The sequence below is a fragment of the Stegodyphus dumicola genome, chromosome 1, assembly GCF_044657685.1.
Source record: "Stegodyphus dumicola isolate Sdum_Otavi_A_Nest chromosome 1, ASM4465768v1".
Taxonomy (NCBI): domain Eukaryota; kingdom Metazoa; phylum Arthropoda; class Arachnida; order Araneae; family Eresidae; genus Stegodyphus; species Stegodyphus dumicola.
Genome location: NC_140768.1, coordinates 70,949,841 through 70,972,634, shown reverse-complemented (window position 1 = coordinate 70,972,634; position 22,794 = coordinate 70,949,841). Strand labels below are relative to the sequence as shown.

General features: G+C 31.7%; 1 protein-coding gene across 1 annotated transcript in view; it reads right to left on the bottom strand.

Annotated features, from left to right (window-relative positions):
• Positions 1-850: 850 nt before the first annotated feature.
• The window catches only part of LOC118182932 (dynein axonemal intermediate chain 7-like), a 98,986-nt gene continuing 77,042 nt past the window's right edge, over positions 851-22,794 (bottom strand). Inside the window, exons 7-10 of the mRNA XM_085810716.1 lie at positions 19,314-19,385; positions 16,670-16,810; positions 12,077-12,178; positions 851-1,136 (exon numbers count right to left, since the gene is read on the bottom strand). Coding sequence (XP_085666842.1) covers positions 996-1,136; positions 12,077-12,178; positions 16,670-16,810; positions 19,314-19,385 — 456 coding nt within the window. The 3' untranslated portion in view covers positions 851-995. The remainder of the gene's footprint in view (positions 1,137-12,076; positions 12,179-16,669; positions 16,811-19,313; positions 19,386-22,794) is intronic.

The window sequence follows — 22,794 nt, the reverse complement described above, 5'->3', positions numbered from 1 at the left end:
TGCATCTGATTCCCACGTACCTGTTTCTTGGATAAATTTTATTTATTTTGTGTTAAATAATACATATAGGACTAAAATTATTGACAAATCTTTCATACATCTTAATATTCGTAATGTTATCTTATTCATTAATCTATCATGTTCTCTATGTCATCCATTTGAGAGCTAAAATCTTAAATTCAAAAATTTGTCATTCAGTCAACTCAAAAAAAAATATATTACTGTTACGCATATTTATTTCGATTTACTTACATCTGAAATATTATTTAGAATTTCTGAATATTACAATCTCTTCTACCCATTTATGAATATTTTCATACTGATTTTATCATTTATCTGATGTTGCTACGCGCATCATATTTTTTTTGCTCTTTAATCTACTTAATGATTTGAAAATTATTCGTAAACCCAATCAGCATTTAAATGAATACAAAATTAAAGTACGTCTGAAAGCAAGGCCAAAATAGATTAAAAGAATAACACTGCAGACATTTTTGAAGAAACTCTAAAGAATATACTTGCTTCAATTCAAGTGATATTGTTTAAAAGTCACATGCCTTTGTTCAAACAATCGAAATTTGTTGTAAACTCCTCTTAAATTTCTTGTATTTGTAAAGCTTCCATGAACCATTTGAACTATTTAGGATTACAATGAACTGTCCTATCCCTTAAACGCATTTTATTAGTTATCAGATAATAGTGACGAGCAGGTTTTTTTCATCTTAACAATTTCATAGTGGTAAGAAAATGTGGGACATTTTATAGAAGTATATGCGGCTAATGACAAGTATCAATTTTTACGATATCCAAGTTGTTATTTCAGACACATAATTACTTTTTTCTGATTTCAAATATAGGTAATTATTTATTTATCTAATTTGTCTGATATTTATTTCTTCCATTTAATTTTCCTACATTTCTAACAAACAGTGAATTGCAAACAAAGATTTTCCAGTTAAAATATAAATTACGTATTCCAAACGTTGGGTGAGTCATTACTGCGAGCAGCTTAAAGGTCTACAACGTAACAGCAGAGAGCGAACATTCTCTATCAAACCACAATCGACGTGAAATGGCTCCTGCTTCTGTAATTCTGATGAATCTTGAAGAATCAGATGATATAAATTACTACAAAACTGAAATGAAAGGAGAACAGTTATTAGGTATTTTCAGATGTGCATACAATTTCGTTTAAACATTTTATCAAAGTTTCTTTAATATTGCGTACCATGCTCCAATCAATACAAAATACTAAAATGAGCTTATGCTATTTTTACTTCAATTTCCACAATTCACACAAATTTAAGCATTCATGCACACACACACACACACATATATATATATATATATATATATAACATATCAAGCAAAGTAGTAATTATAATTTTTAAAAAAACCAATTTTGGTCTAGAAAACATCTTGCGCAATATGCTGCAAAATAAGTAAAATATAAAAATTGTAGTAAGCTCGCCTAAAAGTTACCAAGACCTGCTGCTCCAAAAGGTTCAACATGCTTTTTTTAAAACGTGTTAAACCTATAGTAAATAATCCCATAAAATGAAATCGTTATTCATATGTACATAATACGACAGGCAATGTGTTAAAATTATTTATTATAATGTATTTAACTGTATAAATACAGCAGGAAATAGATTAGATTTATACAGATTCACATACTTCACCCGCACTGTCCCATTTTACAAATTTATTTGCATCTATCAAAATTTACAGCTGGATATAAATATTTGAAATCGATGTGGATTTCACGACAAACATAGGTATATTTCTGCACTATCTAATGTTGATAGATACCTAAAATATTATATAATAGTAATTGCGAAATTTCAAAAACTTAAAATCACGTTTGTTGTATGAAACAGAAAGAGCAAACATTATTTTTCGGTATAGTTCTTAAGTATTCACTTGGCAATGTTACTGATTTGGAATAAGATTTGGGGCTTTCATGTTATTTATTTTTCTTTAGCCACTGTTCCTTTTAGCTTCAGGAAACCGTCTAAATCTCACTGGTCATGGATATTTTGCCAGAGCTTTTTAGTAAAATAGTTATCTAAACCTAACAATGTTCGTGGTAAAACGTCTAACTCATTAACGCGTGAACGATATTGTCTAGCAAAACGGATATTTTAATGATATAGATAATGTTAAGCGAACTACTTGAATATTTCTTGACTACAGCATTTAATAAATAGGCAGAAACCCTCTGTCAGTTACATGTTTTTCAAGAGTTGGAAACTATAAAGATCGTTATCAATTAATCTCTCACAAGGACGAATTTTAAATTTCAATTAAGTTACAAAAATTAAATTTCTTTTCTGAAGCAGAACGTTAACATGCGTCAGGTAACAAATTTAATTTTTGACGAACAGATGGATATTTTGGAAAACACCGGAGATCTGTGGCTGCAAAAATACTGAAGATAGATTGCATATGAAATGAACTGCATGTTTTAATAAAACTGTATATGTTAATGAAATAATACTTTTACAGAAAGTGAAACGGCAGTGCGAATGGTAATAAGTTGATAACCTGATGAAGAAATGTTTTTGAAGTTGGAAGCCTGAGAGGAATAAGAACCATGGAATGGTAGAAAAATTAACCATATCCTTCTAGATATTATCGAAAGGAGTTTCATACAATTTTTAAATTATAGCTGTCTTGACGATAATTATGACTATTCCGTGAATATTATTATAGTAGGACTTCTCGTAGATTTATGGCACTTTTTTGGTCATATATCCTGTTTCAAATTCAGTAGAATAATTTATTGCAACTCCTTTTTATTTCTATAAATTATAATTCCACGGCTTATTTCCAGTTATTTAACAATTATTTTAATATCATAACTTTGTGCAATAAATCCATAAATTCTTTTCTTTTGCAATATCTGTTTATTCTTCTTACGATAACAACATCTGAATTAAGTTTTCGTTTCAAAGGGTTAATTAAATACTGCCATTAATCTTGGTTTATGAACTAGCAATCAGTTTAATTTATTAACTAGCAGTTTGAATTAAAAGATGTCTTTTGTAAAATAGTTTTCTGCAAGTTACACAATTTTTTCTGTTTCTGCATTCTTAGCGTATTAGCAAATGGAAAGATTATAAGTGAAATACTAAAAGCCAAGTATATCATTTATGAAAATATTCAGCATAACTGCTCCCAGTTCCAAATAGTTTGTGACATGTGTTTCAAAAATTAACTGTTAGAAATTTGAAATTGTGTAGAATCTTCAACAAAAAATAGTGCTTTTCTTTCAGCAATGCTTTCAATACTATGCAATGACTGATTTGTACATAAATATCGCTACCTGAAACGCACTTCTGTGAATGTTCCTTCAGCTCATAAAACACATGCTACAAACTACTTTTCGCGACGCCCTTTTAAGGGCATTTCTTAATGTTAAATAATGACTAAAAAAAATCAAAGGAACTTTTTCTTTACAATTTTGAACGAGATACATTATGATGACCTCAAGAATTCACGTAACCTATCTTTAGTTAATGTAAACAAACAAGGTAGTTACTTTTTTGCTGCGTTAGATTTGTTGAAAATCTTAAAATTAATTTGCTTTTAATTATTTATTAAATTTTTATTTCATCCTTTCGTTAACTCTTCATTCATTTATTTAGCATAACTTTGACGATTATCTTATTATTTTGATGATACCCGTTTTACCCTGCTTTACGATATTTTGATTATTAATTTTTATGTATGAATTATTTCATGATTATTATTTTATGCATACTTACAGATATTTACATATGATTTGATAATTATCAACCCAAAGGGGCAATTTATCTAGAAGGGTCATTAATTTCGTTTTGGCATTTTGCGTCGATTCACTATAAATGTCGGTTTACTTTTCAAATTGTTGCCACCAGATATCAGAGCCCTGCATTATATTTAAAGAAATTGAATAATGAAGAATCTACATGAACGTATGTATGTTTCTCACACTGTGAAAAAACAACGGTACCTAGAAATATCAAATTTTGAATAACGTAGTCCTCCATTCGAATATGGGCATCTGTAAGCCCAAATTTAGAATTTATTTTATTATCTATTTCATATTTTGTCAAGGATTAAAGAATCTTTTTTTTAACAAACTCAACATTTCTAAGCGAGTAATGGCAACACTGTACGGGAAAAAAATTATCTCCAGCACGCGAGACTGTGTATCGAAAATTCTAAAGATATGCTCTTTTAAAACATAATATTTCATAAGGTAACACACAAAACATTAAAAATCGCCCGTTTGGGCGTAACATAAAATCAGATTTCAAATTCAAATTTGTATTTTATCATTATTCTGCTATAATTTTATTATTTTGATTCATAAACTGCTGCTTACTTTTACAGTTTCTGAGTGCTGACAATGTACGTTCCTTATTTCTCATACGGTTGTTCAAACAAAAATATCAAGAACGAATATAAAGAAAATAAAAATTTCTTTATATCTGTTTGCTAAGGATAAAAATTTACTTAAAGAATGAATTCGAAGAAAAAAAAAAGAGAAACCTTTAATCAAACCCAGATTATTAGAACATACTCCAAATATTTCGAAGAAGAATGTTTCACCCACCAGCTATTTACGAATAGAAGATAATTAAAGGCAGATGTTGCCCTTACGAAATTTATTTTTAATTTGACTAAAAAAACCTTTTGTAAGTGAATTAGTTATGTGTTTAGTGAATCATCATGCGAAAATTTAGAAGAAAAGAGGTATCTGTACGACAGGGTTTTAACAGAAATATTTAGAACATTTGTTTATAAAACTGCTGATCTCAGTTTTCTTTTCTTTAAATTATTCGATGATTATGGTTGTAGGAAAACAATAAAAATGTATTAGACTAATCTTGTGCTTACATTAAGCAAATTTTCAAAACTCTTTCAATAATTTAGAACAATTACACATAAACTATGAATAAAAGTTTAAAAAACGGTATTCAAAGCCTCGGGAATACTTTTGAACTAATTGATGTATATACACTTCGATTTTCCTGCAAAATAAAACATTATTAGTATTGGTAAGTTAATAAGCATTGTTCATAAGAAAATTTGTAAATACATCCTTTTCTGTTGAAGTTCGTAAGACGCTTTATAATTAATGGTTCTCTTCATTTCTGCCTTACCACAGCTTGTTATAAATGTCTCTCCGGCATTACTTTAAAACAAATGCTGTTCAGGTATTTTTCCTTCAACAAGAAACTGCGCTTGTTGATATCAAGGAAGGAGAAATCACTTTCTAGGGAACTTTACAATTTTCCGCAATAGTTTTAAATTTCAGAAATCCTAAAAAGGAATTAACTTTTGTAGAATATCTGCTGTAGGCTTCATTGTAAACACAGCTCATGCGAATTTTAAATCCTAAGACTCGTACAATACTCCCCTCTTCGTCTCTTGCGAAATGCATCCCATTGTGGAAATACAAATAACTAAAATATAAATAGGTTTGAGAAAAGATTGCATGAAGTAGGTCTGGGTGGTTTAAAATATGAACACATTTAACTTTATTTTTAACCAGATACTGTGTCAAATTATTCTTCCGGTAAGACAGCGTATTTTCTTGATGAAGGCGCCAAGTAGAAGGGTAAATTTGTGAATGTATGCTTTGCATATGTCATAGTATTTTGTTCATAATTGTAGATAATACAGAAATATAACCTTTCCGTTTAGAAGAAACAGTTGTTGATATGTTGTCTTTTTGTTTCCAACACGATTAATTTAACGCCTTTCTTCTAGCAAGATTGGTAAACTTTTAATACTTTTTGAAACTTTCAAACATTTGGAACACTAGTGTGCACCCTTTTTTTCACTTGTGATTTATATCTATCATATATTTGTGTGCACAAATTCTAGCTTAAACAAAATGTTACAGCTGCTCTTTGCAAATAATATTTATTTTGACTGTAGTCACCAGTCATTTACCATCATCTGAATGCGAAACGGGAGATCACTATGTCACGGAATAATATGGAAAAATCGGTCTACTTCGAAGTAAGCCACACTCTCGATTACGTAACTACAAGTCAGTTACTTCTTTATTCCTAAATGAGTTACATTCTTTATTGAGAAACTTTTGTGTGTTAAAACATACTTCGTATATTGAAATATATCTCAATATATTTCATAAAATAAAGAAATAATTACGTAATTTGAAGCTATATGAACCCTTCATAAGTCAGATGCGTCTTATTTTATATATACACTGAAGTGTGTATGACGTTAACACTGATTGGTACATATTTTAATATAAAGTAAGAATGTAACATTTCATTCGTAATTTACAACCAACTATATTCTATCTACAGGATGAGGCAGAAAAGTGACGATTCTTAAATGACAAACCATAATAAAAAGAATTAATTTAATTTATGTTGTAGTTTTAAAGTTTATTATACGTCATTATTCGGTAAAAAGATTAATTCAAAATTAAGTTCAAAATCAATAAGCAACTTCAAAATTAAATGCTGAAAATGACATCTTGCAACTGCAGTCTTTCTCGGTTTGCTCTGCTGGAATCGATCTGCAAAACGTCTCATAAAAATCTGCAGTATTTCTCCGTATATGGCTGCTAACTCATGTTAAATGGAGATCTGTAGTTTTCCTAAAGAACTTGGTTTGTCTACATCATTTTAAGTTGCTCCAAAGAAATCAAAAGGAACTCCAGGAAGAAATTGAAAGCCGAAATGTCAAGTGGCCACTAAAATCTACTATATATCCAGTTCGGAAAATTAAACGTCCTGGAAACATCCCTCTCGACATTTGCTTCGAATCCATAGTTTTATGGGCAATTGTCCTACACTATCAAAATTACAAGTCGTTTCGGTTTATGCGCCTTCTGGCATGTTTTATGACAAAGAAACTCTTTAACAGTGCAATGTGTCATTCTTCATTCACTATTACTGTATGATCGTCTTGTACAAAGAAATATAGGCCTACCAGCCCAAACTTCTTCACTTCATACCATAATGTATTTTTTTGTCAAAGTAGTGGACTTTCATGAACTTTAGGATAGCTTGGGTTAGATATGAATGCAGGAACCACCTATTATTTACTTTGAATTAGTATGTAAATCTACCTTGCACTAGCTATCCAGATTAGCAACGCCTTTTTAGGGACCACGGGACCGGTCTGCCGCCGACGTGTAACTGTTGTCTAGTGCAATCAACATCGCAAGCTCTGCCACCGCTGATGGTATCGTCGATTGTCCCCTCTTATGTCCTTACTTAACAGAATTATTAAAACATTTATGGTACAGTGGTACATTCAATGGTTACTTATTTGTTAAATGATTTATATTGCACTATTGCGAACTTGATAAGATTGAACATTTTTTCTCTACATTTACGTACAAGTCGTCAAGTTTTACGAGTCTGAATATATAAATAATTATTCATGCAATTTGTTCACATGTACATGATATGCACTCAATGATTACAGTGCGAATACATCAATACTTAATTCATATTATTTACAGACAATAATCACCACATGATTGCACTATCACTTAAATACTGACATGTTTGGCAGACGAAGCATTATTGAAAGTTCAACTGGCCTAGACCTGACAAAAAAAAATACAGTTCATACGTTTTGTTTACTTATGAAATGTATGCACACAATGCTTATAACAGGATTAAATTAATGCTTGAAGTATCCATTTTATACACACAATTGTTTCAACAGCGTTATACTGCTGCCTAAATATGCATACCTACTTTGTTCCCTTATGCAGTGTATGCATTCAGTTGTTACTAAAGCATTGTCTTGATGCTAGAATTTTATATATTTTATATACACATCGGTTGCATCATGATAATAGTAAGGCTTAAATAAAGTACTAAACTAATGCCTAAGTGATAAAGCTACATACTTGGACAGGAAGAGCAATTACATCGTTACTGAATTATACATTACATACACGCAATAGCTACAATAGGAATGGTTGTTGTTTACTTTACACTGAGTAATATGCTTATCTGCTTGGGCTAGGGGGGGGGAATTAAATTGAGTGCGATATAATTACATGTTCATTATACTTGCCCTTTCGTTGCTTAAAAGATTCAGTTCATGCGCTTAGTTACTTTTTAATGCATATTCACGAGCAGGTTTATTGAGAATTCTTCTATGCTAAAGTTGAACTTAGAATCAACCAATTGAGCATTTTAACCGATAACGTTATTCATGCATATTTGGTAGTTGGTTCAAATATGTTGTATTATACACTTTAGTTATTGTTGAGATACATTAAAGCAGTTGTGATTTTATTCATATTATTTCGCTAACTTGCTGGTATATTTCGCTGCTTCATACCAATATTTGTCGTGTGAAAAGGTGTATTTTCTTGATGAAGGAACCAAGAAGAATAGTAAATTTGTAGAGTCGTGCATCGCATATGATATATTAATTTATTCATAACTAGCGGAAGTACCTGATGCCGCTTATGTTATATTGAAAGTGATGTATCTAACAACAGAGAGAATGAACGATTCACAGTCATACATTTTTTAACCTGATGCGGTATGGAACACGCATACAAAATGTCGATATAAAAATAAACTAATACTTTCTCATTATATCAGCAAAAATGGCACGCAGTTTTTAATGATTTTCGTCTTTCTAGTCAAATGGTCGTAAAAGTTCAAGTTCCATCGAATATTTCACCTATATTCAATTTTAGTCGATTAAATGTGACACAAAACTGATCATAATTGATTAGAAATCAATAACGCGAACAAACACACAGATATTCTTCTTTATATATACAGATTTTGTAAAATTTACAAATTTTTGATTAACAAACTCTAGATTTGAAATTGGAGCATTAGCAAGCCTTTTCGAAATAAAGCATTTTTATCTCCAATGCGCAAGACTGTTGCCACTCTGAAAAATTAGTCTAGAAATTAGTGTTTTCAGAGTTTTTAATTAATATCTAGGTTGTTTAAAGTCGTACGAAGATGGGGACAGTCGAAATGGCTCACCACGAATTTTTGTTAAAGGAATCGGGAATGATGCATTTAATGTTTGGCAATGCTATTTTTATTTCATTGTAAAACTTGGAATCTTTTATTAAACAAACTCTAAGATTTGAAAACGAGCACACTTCTCGAAATAAAGTAGATTTTTATTTTCAGATCTCCAGCGTGTGACACTGCTGCCACTCGGAAAAGCGAGGGCAAAAATTAGCGTTTTCAAAGTTTTTAATTGACATCTCTGAATTTAGCTATATTTTTGGAAAAAAGCGGACGTTAACCTTTTCCAAGACCTAGGAAAAATTGTAGAAATTTTGGTGACGATAGCTATAGTAGTGACTGAGTTAATCTCGAACAAACACACAGATAATCTTCTTTATATATATATATATATATATTATATATAATACAGTGATGTAATCTTTCTGAGAAAACAACTGTTGATATAACCTCCCTTTGTCTTTTTTCTGACACGATTTCTTTAACTTCTTTCTTCTGACACGATTGGTAATCTTTTGATAACTTTTTGAAACTTTGAAATTTGAAAATATATTGATTTTCCTTTGTATATTGATTTTCGTGTTTATGCCCCATCCATTTTCTTGTATTATCCGTAGATTTGCTACTATTTTAAAGATTTTATTTTTGACATAATCGAGATGGTCCACAAAATTTAATTTATTATCGATATTAATGTCGAGATATTTTACAGATTTTAACATTTCTATTTTTATATGGAATTTTGGGAGAATTAAAATCTTCTGCAACGGCTTGTTGAAGATAGCTTCTTGGGAGGTTTCGAAAGGTATGATTAACTTTTGCTACTTACATAATTCGTTAAAGATGTTTGATGTGCTATTTATGATATTCTGATAAATTTTAATTTATAAATTAATTATATTTAATATAATTATATTTTCTGATAAATTTAAATTTTATAATATAAATATGTATTATAAATATATATTTTGATAAATTTTAATTCTGATAAATTCTATCGTCTCAAGTTCTGCCACTGTCATCAAAAACCGTATCTTCGGCGCAGGCAATGCAATGAGCGATGATCATTTGTATTGGGTAATTTAAATCAAACGCCAGATTCCAGACGTCTTGTTATTGAAGATAATAATGCATTATTTAAATTAAATACATTCTCTGTCTATAAAGTATCTTTGGAAGGTTTCGTAGATATATTTCGGACATCAGATGTCCCGAAGTGTGCCTAAAACCTCAGGCACACTTCGGGAATCAAATGTCTTTCGTCCACAGAGGTACAGAGTGTACGTCTACAGAGTGTATCGTCTACAGAGGTGTACGTTCAAATGTCTACAGAGAATCAAATGTCTTTTTAAAATCAAAATAGAGTAACACCGGACACAGATTTTGGGATTGTTACTGGAACTTTTCTCTGTTTTCTTTCTTAATGGGACGCCTTAGGAGATTTGCGAGGGCTTTCTCAAAGATTTTGCTCGGATATTTTAATTAATTAATATGCCAGAAGGAACCTGTGTGCGATGCAACTTCTCCTTTCTTTTTAAAGAAAATAATTACAAGCTCACAGGGAAATAACTTGTTTGCATTAACAAACATATATTAAAGGTTGTCAGTATTACTGTTGGAAATTGTTCGCGAGGGATTTGTATCAGAGTGTTATCGATTTAATCCTGGCCTAGCCCTTTTTTCATTGACTATTTATTTGACTATTCTAGAGATTTCAAAGTCGGTATATCGTCTGTATGTGGGTGTTGGAAGTTATTTCTTCTTTCTTTGTGTAAAGCTGAGTCAATATGCGGGAAGTCGCTGAGGAATGCAGTATACATTATACTTTTCTGTGCTTGTGGTATTGTATATTGATTGCGGAATTGTAATTTCACCTGGGCGAAAAACTTTATTTGAGCAAATCTCCTAAATGGGTCGATAGGGATCTTTTTTGTCTATTATAATCTTTCCTCAGCATTTTAATTTCGCTTCTCGGGTTTCTGTTTTGTATATCGCTCTTTGTTTTGTGAAGATCAGGTATGCATTTGTCCTTTTGTTTTCAGAACGTGAGTTATTTATTCTTCTTTTTAAGGCTCTGATTTTGCTCCAAGTAGCTCTTAGTGCAGCTGTCCGTCAATTAATCCTTTTCATATGACTTTGGCTTTTGACTTTAAATGACTTTTCGGAGGCATTTCGCATTGTTTTTTGAAGGGATGTTATCATATGCTTAATTTGGAATTCATTTTCGAAGATTCTGACATCGTTTGATATTGAATTATATTTTTTATCTTGATTTTGTAATTTTTGAAAACTTTTGCTGAAAATTTTAAGGATAAAAGTTCGATTTCTAAGGAGATAAGTTTTTATCTCATTTTTCTTCGTCTTGTAGTTCAGGCTACTGATGTATATTTTGGGCTATTGGGTATTTCACAAGAATGATATCCGGCCATCCTGATCTTTTAGTTATTTGAAAAGTTTAAACTACTGTTAGGTTACTATTAGATTACTATTAGGTTAAAAATTTTGATAAGATCTTCGACTTCTGTGCTCGTCAAGTAGCGAAATTTCACTGTTCGAATCTGGCAATGTGTAGACAGACGACGACGACTTTTGCAAGAAGTCATTCGTAAAATTTCTTCTCCCAGTAAAAGCGTACGTTATACTGTACAGCTGCAACAAGATATTATCTCTTTGTTCTTACTACTGTATTTTTTTCATTTCAAAATCCGCCCACCAGCGGTCGATCGGTAAAGTCGCTGAACACTGGTAGTTCGGTCCGAGGTTCGAATCCCGCGAACGGGCTGACTGCATGGGTGCTTTCGTGGTTTTCCCCATGTGTAACGTGTATACGAGCCAGTTTCCCTTAGAAAATCCTCAACGAAGGCCTCCCTTAACTTCGGCAGATAGCCCTCGAGGCTTTGCCGTAATTAAATAACCTAACCATTTCAAAATCCAGTAAGTTTTTCAGAGTTTATGCAGTACATATTAAGTAAACTAATACATGCGTATATACATATTTAAATTAATCTCTGTAGGAGTTAAAGCACTAGCATTATGGTCTTGTTTCAAAATTACAAATGTATAAAGAGTGCAAAACTAACCGACTGGGATTCTAGTATATCTGGTTCGAAGGTGCTCATATCGTCCGGACAGTTTACTTTAACAACTCTGTCCTCCTTGATCCATGCAATCGAACATGGCATCTGAAAATATAGTTTTAGATAATAAGTATTTTCATATTTTCATATTTACAAAAACATCTGATTAGTGCGTTTTCTGTTCAATATACATTAAAGCCGCAGAACTAGTTCAATTGCTTGTAAACTTTTAACGGTCATCACACCGTATAAAATAATACTACGAAAATAATATAATTCAGACTGTGGAGCTTTTCTGCATCAAAAGGCTAACATAATACATAAGTTAGTTAATGCTTATTAACCAATCATTATGATCTAAGCCTTTACTGTAAGTTTTTATTTTCATAGTCTCCACCAGAATGCATCAGTTGCTTTGTGTATTTAAGCTTAGCGTCGTGAGTATCTCTGCCTAAGTTGTATTCCGGATTTAGCCTCTTGCTAGCCGACGTTTAAAATACGCGCCATTAAATATCTGCGGCAGCTCAAGTAACCTAGTTTATGCGCATTCTCATATTTTGTTGCCCAGATTTGAAATTTGAGGTTCTGTTATGTTAATTTAAATATCCGCAAGTCGCGGAGGTTCATCTGTCGCACAAGCTGTACTTTTCTTTTCGTTTCAAAGTTAACAAAAAGATATTTTAACCTTCTCACAACTTTGAGATTTGTTCCAGACTAAGGAATAACTCGCTGTCAGTCTAGTAGGATCTGCAGGGATTTGACATAAAGTTCTAGATACAGTAAAATACTATAAAAAGTGATTTTCACGTTTATTTTCATAGCTATCTTATTTTAACAGGTAAGAGTTATAAAGTAATACGTTTTGAGTTTAAAGTTTCTGAAACAGTTTATTTAGGAAATAAATTTATAACGCAGTCGTCTTTTTTCTTAAATAATAACTTTTTATTTACTGAATTCGTGTGAGTAGATCTAAAATGGCTTAAAAGGCTAAGTGAATTGTTTCGAAAATTTGGTTGTAAGGAAGTTGTTTTTCGAATAAACACATTCTTTAATTAAGAAAAAATGTCTTGGAATTATCAGTGATGGCAGAAATAACTGATCTCAAACTACAATGTGGAATTAAAAGAATAATGCAAAAGGTCTTCAAGGAAAATTCTTCGGCTTTAGATATAAAACTTCACAACAATCACCAAGTCAAAAAAATTCAGTTAATTTCAAAAAAGAGAGTTATAATTTTCATTTAAAAATAATATTTAAATTATTTCTTAAAGAAAGATAAGAGTTATTTTGCGTCTGCTAATTTTGTGACTAAAAGAAGGTAAAATGACAGTAAAAATATTCATTTTAACAGTGACTGTGATTTCAAACTGGATTATAGGATTAGTATCACAGTAGTATGCAGGAAATGCATTAAAATGTTCATTATAATTTTCAAATTGTGCTATGTGTTTGTAAAAATATTAGTGCCAAGCTGACAATTCCCCTTACTGAGTTCAATAAAATAGTTAACTATCTTCCCGAGTTTTAAATATAGTTTCATAAAAAAGACCCCCAATGAATATTGCTTTCCGATAACGTATTCTTCACAGCCCTGTTTTTACTGCGTTCGCTTGTCTTCAAAATGCATGTGGGAAAACTCATAACAGAATCGTGGAAATCGCTGTGAAGAACAAAATTATTACAGCAGTGAATCACCATTTTAATTCTGCCATTTTCTATGAACTTACTTAAAAGACTAATATTATGAAAATTCTTTTCAAATGCCCTAACTTAACTTCAGAAATTTTCCAAGATTTGTGAGGCTGAATATTTTACGTCTGATATCATGTGAAATTGATAAAGGTGCAAGGGATAGATTTATACTGATAAAAAAGTGCATTTTATCATTGTTGTTTTTGGTTTCAAATAGGAGTTAGATTTATACCTATCAAAGATAGCTATTATTATTATTTTTATTATTATTATACTTTTGGGGGGTGTTTATACCAGGCAATGATGAATATTATAAATATTATAGTTCGGGGGCTTAAATTGAAATTTTCCGTGTTTAAATTCTAAAATGTGGCATTAAACTGAATCTTTGCCATGAATGAATTCCTAAATATAGATAAGATTTAATTTTTTAAGAGCTTTGTTTGGTTGAATCAATCTTAGTCATTATTTTTTAATTATGTTTGGCTGCATATCTTCATTTACTTTAGTACTGTATAAGAATTTTTATTTAGTTCCATTATTTAATTATAAGAATGTATTATCATACATTAGACTTTAAATACATTTAGTTTTGTACTTTTATTTATTTTTATGTTATTATTCGGTTATCAAAAAAGCAATTTCAGTGTTTTAGCCTTAAATAAAACTAAATTTGTTCTATGCAAAAAATTAACTTTAATCGGTCAAATATCTTCCATTCTATTCGAAGATCTTTTTCTATCTTTCCGGTAACTTCATGAATCTAGGCTGTTGCAAGTTCTGGTCTTAAAACGAAATAGCATTAACCACGTGATGTCACCATTATTATTGAAAATCTTTTCCATTGAAGTTCTGTAAACTTCGAAATAAATGATAATCCGCTATTTATTTTTGCTAACGAATTTTATTCTTGCCAACCCATTTTTCTTTTAGAATTACTTAAAAATATATAATGAAAAACATTTAATTTTTAATATTATACATTGCAAATAATTTTCCCCTTCTTTACCACGTATATTTTTGGTGTAATTGAAAGCAAGCAATCGGGAGGTTCGAAGTTCGATTCTCACGAGGGTATACTGATTTTTCCACGTATCCCGTTGGAAAAAAGATTCTAAATAGACAAGTGGCTAGCGAACTAAAATGTAGTGGACGATAATTCTTTACTACTGGGATTAGGCAATGGGTGCTGTTCTCCCAGTCACCATTTAAGTGGGGAAAGTGTATGGAATTTTCTTTTTTCTTAGTGCCTGCCTTCTTGATGGAATTAGAAACACCTTCAGGACACTGCTCATTTTTCTCATGTTTCCTGCTTCGAAAAGCGTAACAGACACACATATACACTGGTTATCATAAATTAAGGAAAAATCACAAAAATAGCGATAACTCCGTCAAAAATAAGCCAAACCGTGTAAAATTTGAATATGTTGCCAAGTAAGAGTAGCTGAATAAAACTGCAATATGCAAATTAGTGGCGCTGCAATCGGAATACGTCATCTGCGAGGAGAATAAAAGTCCATGTTTGAGAGCAAGCCCACATATATCACTGTGATAGTGACATCAGAAATCTGAGATAGCCAATTCGTAACAATGATCTGCAGGCATCATTTGTCGGCAGAACTACGATAGAGAGCCATTGGGAGACTAGAGGCAGGATAAAGTCAAACAGAAGTGGCCAGATGGCTAAATGTGAGTCCTTCTGTGGTTCATAGATTTTGTAGGCGATTTCAAACCACAGAGTCGGCATCTAGGAGGTTCATCCAAGGACGGCCAACTGCTACGACGAGTGCCGATGACCGATATTTGACATTATGTGCACGCATGAATAGAACCGCTACTCCTACTCTTCTTAGATCCTCCCTTGCTGAAGCCACCGGAAGGTTGGTGTCAACGTCAACTGTGCGTAGAAGGCTTCAGGAAGGTGGTCTGTATGCGAGGCGACCAGCCATTTGCGTGCCGCTCACGTCACGCCATAGGAGGTACCGTTTGCAGTAGGCACGACAACATGTCCACTAGAAGCCTGATCAGGGGAGGGCTGTTCTTTTTACGGAGGAGTCCACGTTTAGTCTAGAAAGCGATAGTAGGCGTTATTTGATATGGAGAGAACCTGGAACCCGTTATCATCCGTCAAACATCCGTTAAAGAGATGCATACGGAAGAGGTAGTGTCTGTGTTTGGGGTGGCATCTCTTTGGGTGGACGCACAGACCTCCATGTCTTTCCAACGGAAATCGTGAATGCTCCGGTTTATAGAGATGACATCCTTGATGCTTATGCGCGCCCATGTGCCGGGACAATAGGTGATGCTTTCCTGTTACAGGACGATAACGCAAGACCACACAGGGCTCGCATCGTAGATGATTATCTTCAACAGAAAGCAATTATGCGCATGGAGTGGCCAGCTCGATCCCCGGACTTGAATCCTATCGAGCACGTTTGGGATGCTTTAGGGAGACATCTGCTCTCAATCCGCACCCTCAGACCTTTGCCGTGCTTGCAGCTTCTTTGCAAGAGCAATGGTTCTCGCTTCCTATGGAACTGATAGACCGCATAATTGAAAGCATCACGCATCGCTGTATGTGCTGTATTGCTTTTAGAGGCGACCATATTCCATATTGAATGTACTTTTTCTGTAGCAAACTGACACCTTCGATTTGTTCATTTTATTCATGTGCTAATTTCTATACTACCATAATTGTCTGGTAATTTAGTTTTATGTTATTTATACCTTACTATATTGTGGGTAAGTTTTATAAAATTCTACATGTAACTTTTTCAGTAATCGTGATTTTTGTGATTTTTCTTTAATTTATGATAACCAGTGTATATACACATACACACACGTACATATGTATAATATGAATAAAATTGGGAGAGATAGAGAACAAAATATTTTTCCTCTTACTTCCTTCACTTCATCTTTAAAAAGGAATTTTAAAACCACTTGGTTACGTGGAAGCTGACGGTTCCACTTGCACCAGAAGAAGTCACATTTTTTGCACAATAATGACATCGTGATATAGATCTCGTTTTCCAGTTTTGATATCTGAAAACATATAATACATTTTTATTAATCAACAGCAATGCTTCCTTCTGTACATACAATTACAGCCTTGGATAAATAGCTTATTACTACATATCACAGTCACCTGCAGTTTATTTTCCATTTCTTTTTAACTAGCTTGCCTCGTGGTAAATCTCCGAAACGCACTCAAAAGAGAAATTATTAAAATATTTGTAAGCAAATCTCTATGACATCTAAAACTCATCGTGACAAATGTGTATAAAATATGACTATTTCCTTAGAAGTTTTTAATTCGTTGTTAATAATAATATTTTTAATGAACGATAAATATCCCTCTCAAATTGTTGTGGATGTAATGGTACGTTCGTTGTTAAACCATGTTTTTTTTTCAGTAGATATTGTAGCATCCAAAACACTAGCTTAACTCTTAAGTCCGCAAACTAATCAAGCTTGCGACTGGTTAATTCAGAGAGTTACACGTAAGCATTAGTAAGGGCGCAGTAAGTTCAATGTGGTTATTGGTGGTGGATTGTACTTATTGGGCAGTTTTCTTTGTACCTGATACTTCTAGTTTATTGTTTGCATTTCTTGTTGAAAAACGAAATTTCTTCTTGGACTCAGAAGCATCTAAATATACCGCATTGCTTAAAGTGATTGAAAATTTGATCGGAAAATTAAAACAGAATCTGATATTTTAACATTGTTGGAAAACTAATTACTTTTCAAAAGTTTTAGAAATGTCAACTAAACAATAAAATAAAGTTATTTTAAATAGATTTCAATTCTAAAATATGTCTTGAAAGATTAATCACTGGCCCACGATTTGCTAAACTAAACTATGAAACAATTAATTTTCATTTACTTTGAGAATTTTACAGCTAATGCATTAAGGTTTGGTTTGCTTTATTTGATTATGGCAAAGCACTTAAGGGCTATCTGCCTAAGAATAAGGTGTCTTCGTGGAGAACTTTATAAGGAAAATTTGCTTGTATGCACATTACGTATGGGGAAAACCACGAAAACGCCCATACAACCAGCCCGTTTGCCGGAATTCAAACTCCGAACTGACTTACCACTGCTCAGTGACTTTACTGAACTTCTGACGAACTCTAATGCACTAAAGGTTGAAAAACGTATATTATTTTCAACAATACAGTTCTTTGAAATCTGTAATGACTTACACTTGACAAGTAACATATTTGCGAAAAGCAAAGAAAAAGAGGCATATGGATTTTTTAATCAAAGTGCTTTCGTTACAGTTTAACGAATTCAAAATGGTACTCCTGATAATCTGAAACATTTCTGCTATTTTGACTCCACTTCTTCTTTTCCTTTACTATTTCTTTTCGATTACGAATAATGGTAAATATATTATAATAATTAATACCAGGATAATATGTTCTTTTTTAGAAAGTTGGAAGGAAAATAATTAAAACCAACATTTTCGTTCTGTTACTTGAAATGTATTATAGGAGTGAATAAGATAGGTGCTTCATCTTTTAGAAACGTCATAGAAAGTATGGTCAGGTTAGTTTCAGCAAAAATAGTAGATGGAGAAAACAGCCGAAAACGTTTAGAAACAGCCGAAAACGTTTTAGAGAAGTTTCTTTAAATGCAATATATATACTCAAAAAAAAAAGATTTTTTTTCGTTTTGATTTTGACATGTCAATCTTCATGAATCTGTATTGAGTTATTTAACTTGAATTTAGCCAGTGGATAGATTCAGATAGTCCTATATTATATGTTTCATGCTTTCAAAAATAACAGCAGTTGTATAGAAACTGTATATTCTTTCCAAATTGAAAATAGCATAATAAAAGAGACCTTTTGGCGATGCATACTAACTATACTTATAATCTGTTACGTTACAATTGGCATATTGAAGCCATTTTCCTTCTTTTGACTTTTCTTGTAATAATGATAAAGACTGCTGCGGGAATAGTTGAGTCTTTTATTTGCTAAAATTCACTAATCTCTTCTGCATGGTGATTGCTACACAAGTTATGATCGTAACAGAACGAAGATGCGCTGCGAACTTGAAATTCCTATTTTAAAGTTACAGATACAGATAGTAGATGTATCTGTAGTAGCTGTAGTTAATGAAATAGCAATTAATTAACATATAATAAATGTAATTATGATTGTTCATAATAATTTGTTTCTAATCAAATGTGTTCTTTTTTATAATTTGATTCAATGTCACTCCTTTTAACCATATTTTGTATTGTTAATATGACATTAAATTTAACCATTTATGTTTCGGTAAAATTTAGATTAAAAGTGAGGCATTTTCTAAATTTTATGGTCAGTATCCTCGAACTTGGAGTGCGTTTTCTATTATTGCATTTCACTAAATAGCCATCAAACTGTCTTATATAGTTAATACTCTTCGAATAATGACTAACAACTTTCTGAAGTTTCCAATTTATTTAGTTTGATTGTTTCATAATGAGGAGCATTCTATAAAAATTAAAAACCTTTTCTGAAGTTTGTAATGATTTCACTGCCAGGAAAATTCTTACCTTGGGAAGAAATCCTAAAACTTCAGATATTTTCTTCTCGGCCGAAATATTTATGCCTACAGATAATAATTTCTGGAACAAAGAAAGTATTTTTTAATATTTATACATGTTAGGGGTTTGTATCTAAAAGATGAAAAATGTTTTACACCTTTTGTAAAGAAATATCTAGTAAATTTTCAATTTTCATGTCTTAAGACATTTTGTAATAATGTATTTGAAATAATGGCACATTTAAATAAAAGTATGGTATCCCAACACAAGCATCAATTCCATTTAAAAAAATTATTTTCTTAAATTTATAATTCCAATATGAGAATTACTAAGAGTATTTAGTCATTATTTTTACTTTGAATGAGCAAGAGATAGCACGATTTGATAACAGAGGGAAATCATTAAATTTGATTTTTAGGGTGAAACAATCTGCAACTTTTTAATTTGTAACATTTTATAATAGTCTAAGAAAACCTCGCCAAAGTAAAATTTAATAGAAAACTAACACTCCCTTAGATTGGCACGTATTTTGAAGAAATCTTCCAGTCACCTTTAAGTTAGCTTGCACCCTTTTTTAATTAAAGCGCAAGCGACTTGTTTGTTTATCTGGCATTCAGCTGGAGATAATTTACAGGATGCATTAAGTGTTGCTTATACTTGACTAGGCTTTCTTTACCTTACTTTTTGTTAATTTACTCTGTTTATAATTTGGGTAGTGGCAAACAAATTATAATTTTAGTTTGTAAGGTTTTAAAAGCAGTAAATTAACTTTTAACTATTTACTGAGATATTACTAACTAGAGCACAGACAACTAATAGCAATGAGGATAGCTCGTATAGTTACATAACGATCATTATAATGCAGACTTACAAGATTTTAAGTTAATTATCTGGTTGTTAAGATCTGAATCTTTATTTTAACTTCTTCTCTCTGTTGTCCTGGCCCGAAGGCAAATTAATTGTTTGAATATTTAAGTTGAAGGTTATAAACATTTTAGAGTTTTTGCACCCTCGCTTGCAAATCATTCTTATCGCTAGCTCTGCACACAGATTATTCGGACTGTAGCCCGTTTTGCTAACCGGCATTAAAGCGCAAAGTTTATAATATTTCACCTAGCTTAAGTAGAGAATTTTGCATAATCTCCGACTATATTACTCTTTGATTGAATTTCAGCTTATGATATTTTAAATACCAAAAGGCGGTGTTTTGTGTATACACATAAGCGTTGCCTTCTGTTTAATTTTAAAATTTAATAAAAAGGTTGACCTCAATTTCAGATTGGAGCTATAAACAGCTTATGTGTCCCACAGGGTCTGAAGCTCGTCAGAAATGTAAGTAGCTTCTCAGTCTAGTTGGGTATTGAGTTAATCTTAAAACGCAGTACCATACAAACATGATATTAAAAAATGCTATGGTGAAAACGTACTACAAAACTTTCTTTTTTGGAAATGATTAAAATAAAGGTATGAAAAGATAAGTAAAGGGAATGTTTTATTATTATATTCGTTGCTCTCCATAAATTCCCAGAATCATTTATTGAATAGTGAGTAATTCATTTATTGAATTCATAAATTCACTTATTGAATAGTGAGGCACTAAAAATAGGCTTCTGATGTTTCTTAAAATTTAAACCTGTGTTAACGCAGAAGTGAAGTGACGCCAAGATCTAATAGGAGTATTTTTTAACTAGAGGGATCTGGCAACTACGAGTGAGAAAGAAAAACGTGGAAAGCTAGCGGCCTTTGAGAGAGTACGTGCTGGTAATTCGGGTTTGTGAAATGCATGTTAAAGTGTGGATGGCAAGAGTGTCCATCCGAGCAAGAATACATAAGTTCTCATATACGAGTATGTGTGTATAGTTCTGTTAACAGATGTAATAGTAAAATTTCTACAGTTCATAAAATTTATTTGTGAAGTTCGTAAATATTTGTGTGTCTATTTCTTTTCTTTCTATCCTTAAATCCTTAAGCTCCCATTTGTTCTACTCTTTTACCTGTATTTTTGCTTTTAGATTTTCCCCATTTCTCCCCCCCCCTTTTTTTTTTTTTCAATGTTTCCCTCTTTCTTAGGGCTCTCAACCTTAATATTTCAAATTTCTTTTTAGGAATTTGACTACTACAAGTATGCAGATTTTTTTCTTAACCGGACAACGGGAGACATCATACATTTGCAAATCTATATATTAAAATTTCGTTTGCGGTAATGTGCTTATGAACAGTCTATTTAGACCGTCAGTCATCATTATCTGTCGTTACTATCTTTTTATATTCTCAAATATGTGTATGCACATATCTCTGTAATGTAAGAAAAATGAAGAATATTCAGAAATAAAAAGGCCAAGGTTTGTCCTAGATTCATGAGATATTATCTAAGAAAATATCTAATCTAATATAACTACTTGTAATATTAAAATATATTAATTTTCTAGTGCCTTATAAGTAAGTATATTTGGTAATAATTCCTGATTATAGATACCTGAAACTTCAGAACCCTACTCCATTCTCTTTTGGAGTTAAGTAAAACTTACCTTATTGTTACTACTTACAAATTTTTTTATTTTTTAATTAATAATATAAAACAAACTTAGTTATTAATTTTAGCGACTTTTTAGCGACTTAAGTCAGTTAGGTAAAGATTAGTTTTCGTTAGTAAACTAATAATGTTTCACGTAAGTACAAATGGTGGTATTTTTTACCGAATGCATTGTTGCTTAAATTAGTATCTTAGAAAAATATAATTTTTATTTAACGTTAACTTTGTTGGTTAAGCATTTACAAAGAATAACGGCAGAACCAATTTCTCTTTTAGCCCTCTTATCCCCAACAGCATTCCCAAAAGCGACCTAAATAAGGTCGACCTACAACACATTCGAAAGAAGGGGAAATGATAAATACATACAGATTTCAGCCTTACACAAGGGTTGAAACCATATCGTTAGTTTTGGGCCAGCAATTAGCCTTTGAAACCTTCCAGCATGGAAAAAAGTAAAAACAAGATTATGTACAGTTTTAAAGCCTATTTAAATGAAAAATAATTCAACTGTTTAATTTTAGTTAAATTGCAAATGGATTGTGTAGGTCCAAAAAAAAAATAAAGAAAGAAAGAAAATATATCTGATTTTGTTTCTTAATTTTGGATAAAAATTGTATTTTCAGTTTTAAGGAAATAGAAGTATGTTACATTTTCGTTAACCTTTGTTAAAATAAAATAGGATAAAAAATATTCCAAGTATTTCAAACAAATAACATGTATTTCATAAATTTAGCATGAACAACATAATGCTTAGCGTAGATTTTAGCCAAGACTATCGATTTTGAAGGCTAACAAGTACAGGTCTCCCCTCATCAAGAGCAAAGAAATCTGCCCTTCTGCCTTGATCATGTATTTGATGTACAGAAGCGTATCCACAGAAATAACATGTATCTGATCCTCTCAATAAATATTATACATTTAATCTACAGAAGTGGATTTTGTAGAATTATTAGGTAT